This window comes from Echinops telfairi, unplaced genomic scaffold (assembly GCF_000313985.2).
Source record: "Echinops telfairi isolate 266 unplaced genomic scaffold, ASM31398v2 ScPeMD7_25;HRSCAF=90, whole genome shotgun sequence".
Classification (NCBI taxonomy): Eukaryota; Metazoa; Chordata; class Mammalia; order Afrosoricida; family Tenrecidae; genus Echinops; species Echinops telfairi.
The window spans coordinates 635,504-636,435 of NW_022103922.1; the positions used below are offsets into that span (position 1 = coordinate 635,504).

A 932-nucleotide genomic window follows, 5' to 3' on the forward strand; every position below is an offset into this window, starting at 1 on the left:
GGCACCTGGCTGGAGATGAGGTCTTCGCACACGGACAGGGCCATCTGGATGGCGTTGGGCTTGTGGGTGACGGAGGTGGCGTTGAGCTGGATCTTCCAGGAGCCGTGCCTCTTGTTGGCCTGGTTCACGGCCTCGCGGAACATCTGCTCGTGCTTCCGCGTGCTCAGCACGGCGCCGATGTTGACGATCTTGGGGTCGCAGGCGGCGCGGGCGAAGGAACAGGAGAAAAGCAGGGCGAGGGTCAGCAGGCTCATCGTGCTCATGGGCTCCGGCCGCGGCGGGCCTGGCTCTGCGCGGCGCGAACACTGGGCCCTCGGTGCATGCCCAACGGGGCGGTCCGGCGTTCGGCGGAGCCTGGGTCTGCGGAGGGCCGGCCGCTGGGTCCAGGCTCAGGAGCTGCGTGGCCGCTGGGTTCGGCGCGGCGGGCACTGTCCGCGGTGCTGAAGCGGGGCTGGCGGGGCTCCCCGAGCGCCCAGTGGCTCCGCGGGCTGGGGTGGTTCCGGTAGCACGGCGACTGCAGCAACTGCGGGGCCCAGAGCGGGGCCGGTGTCTCCTACCCCTCCCGCCGCCCCCGCTCCCCAACACAGAGCCGAAGGGGGGCGCCTCCCGCGCCGGAGCGCGTGCCTGCGTTTGCGAAGCCTTTGCCAGAGCGCGCGTGAGCAGAGGGAGCGCGTGAGCAGGGGGAGCGCGTGTGCGCGGGAGCGCGTGTGTGCAGGGGGCTGGTGCGGGTGGCCGGAACGCTGCATTTTGCTGCCTCCGCCCTTCAGAAAGCTGGGCGAGAGAGGTTAGGGGGTCCGCCGCCAGGGCAGCAGCCCGACCCCCTCAGGTCTCCCACAGCCAGCACATCTGTCCTCTGAGCTGTGCGCCCGCGCCCGCGCCCGCGCCCGCTGCGTCCTCACCCACACTCACTGGTGTTCTGGGGCTGACTGGTT

The 932-nt window shown here is 71.5% G+C and overlaps 1 protein-coding gene across 5 annotated transcripts in view; it reads right to left on the bottom strand.

Annotated features, from left to right (window-relative positions):
- GRIN1 (glutamate ionotropic receptor NMDA type subunit 1) overlaps positions 1-589 on the bottom strand; it is a 25,916-nt gene extending 25,327 nt beyond the window's left edge. Inside the window, exon 1 of one of the 5 annotated variants that reach the window (XM_045289111.1) lies at positions 6-589. In XM_045289111.1, coding sequence (XP_045145046.1) covers positions 6-263 — 258 coding nt within the window. In that variant the 5' untranslated portion in view covers positions 264-589. The remainder of the gene's footprint in view (positions 1-5) is intronic. The other 4 variants (XM_004714429.2, XM_004714431.2, XM_004714432.3 and 1 more) reach the window with 4 other exon arrangements.
- Positions 590-932: the final 343 nt, after the last annotated feature.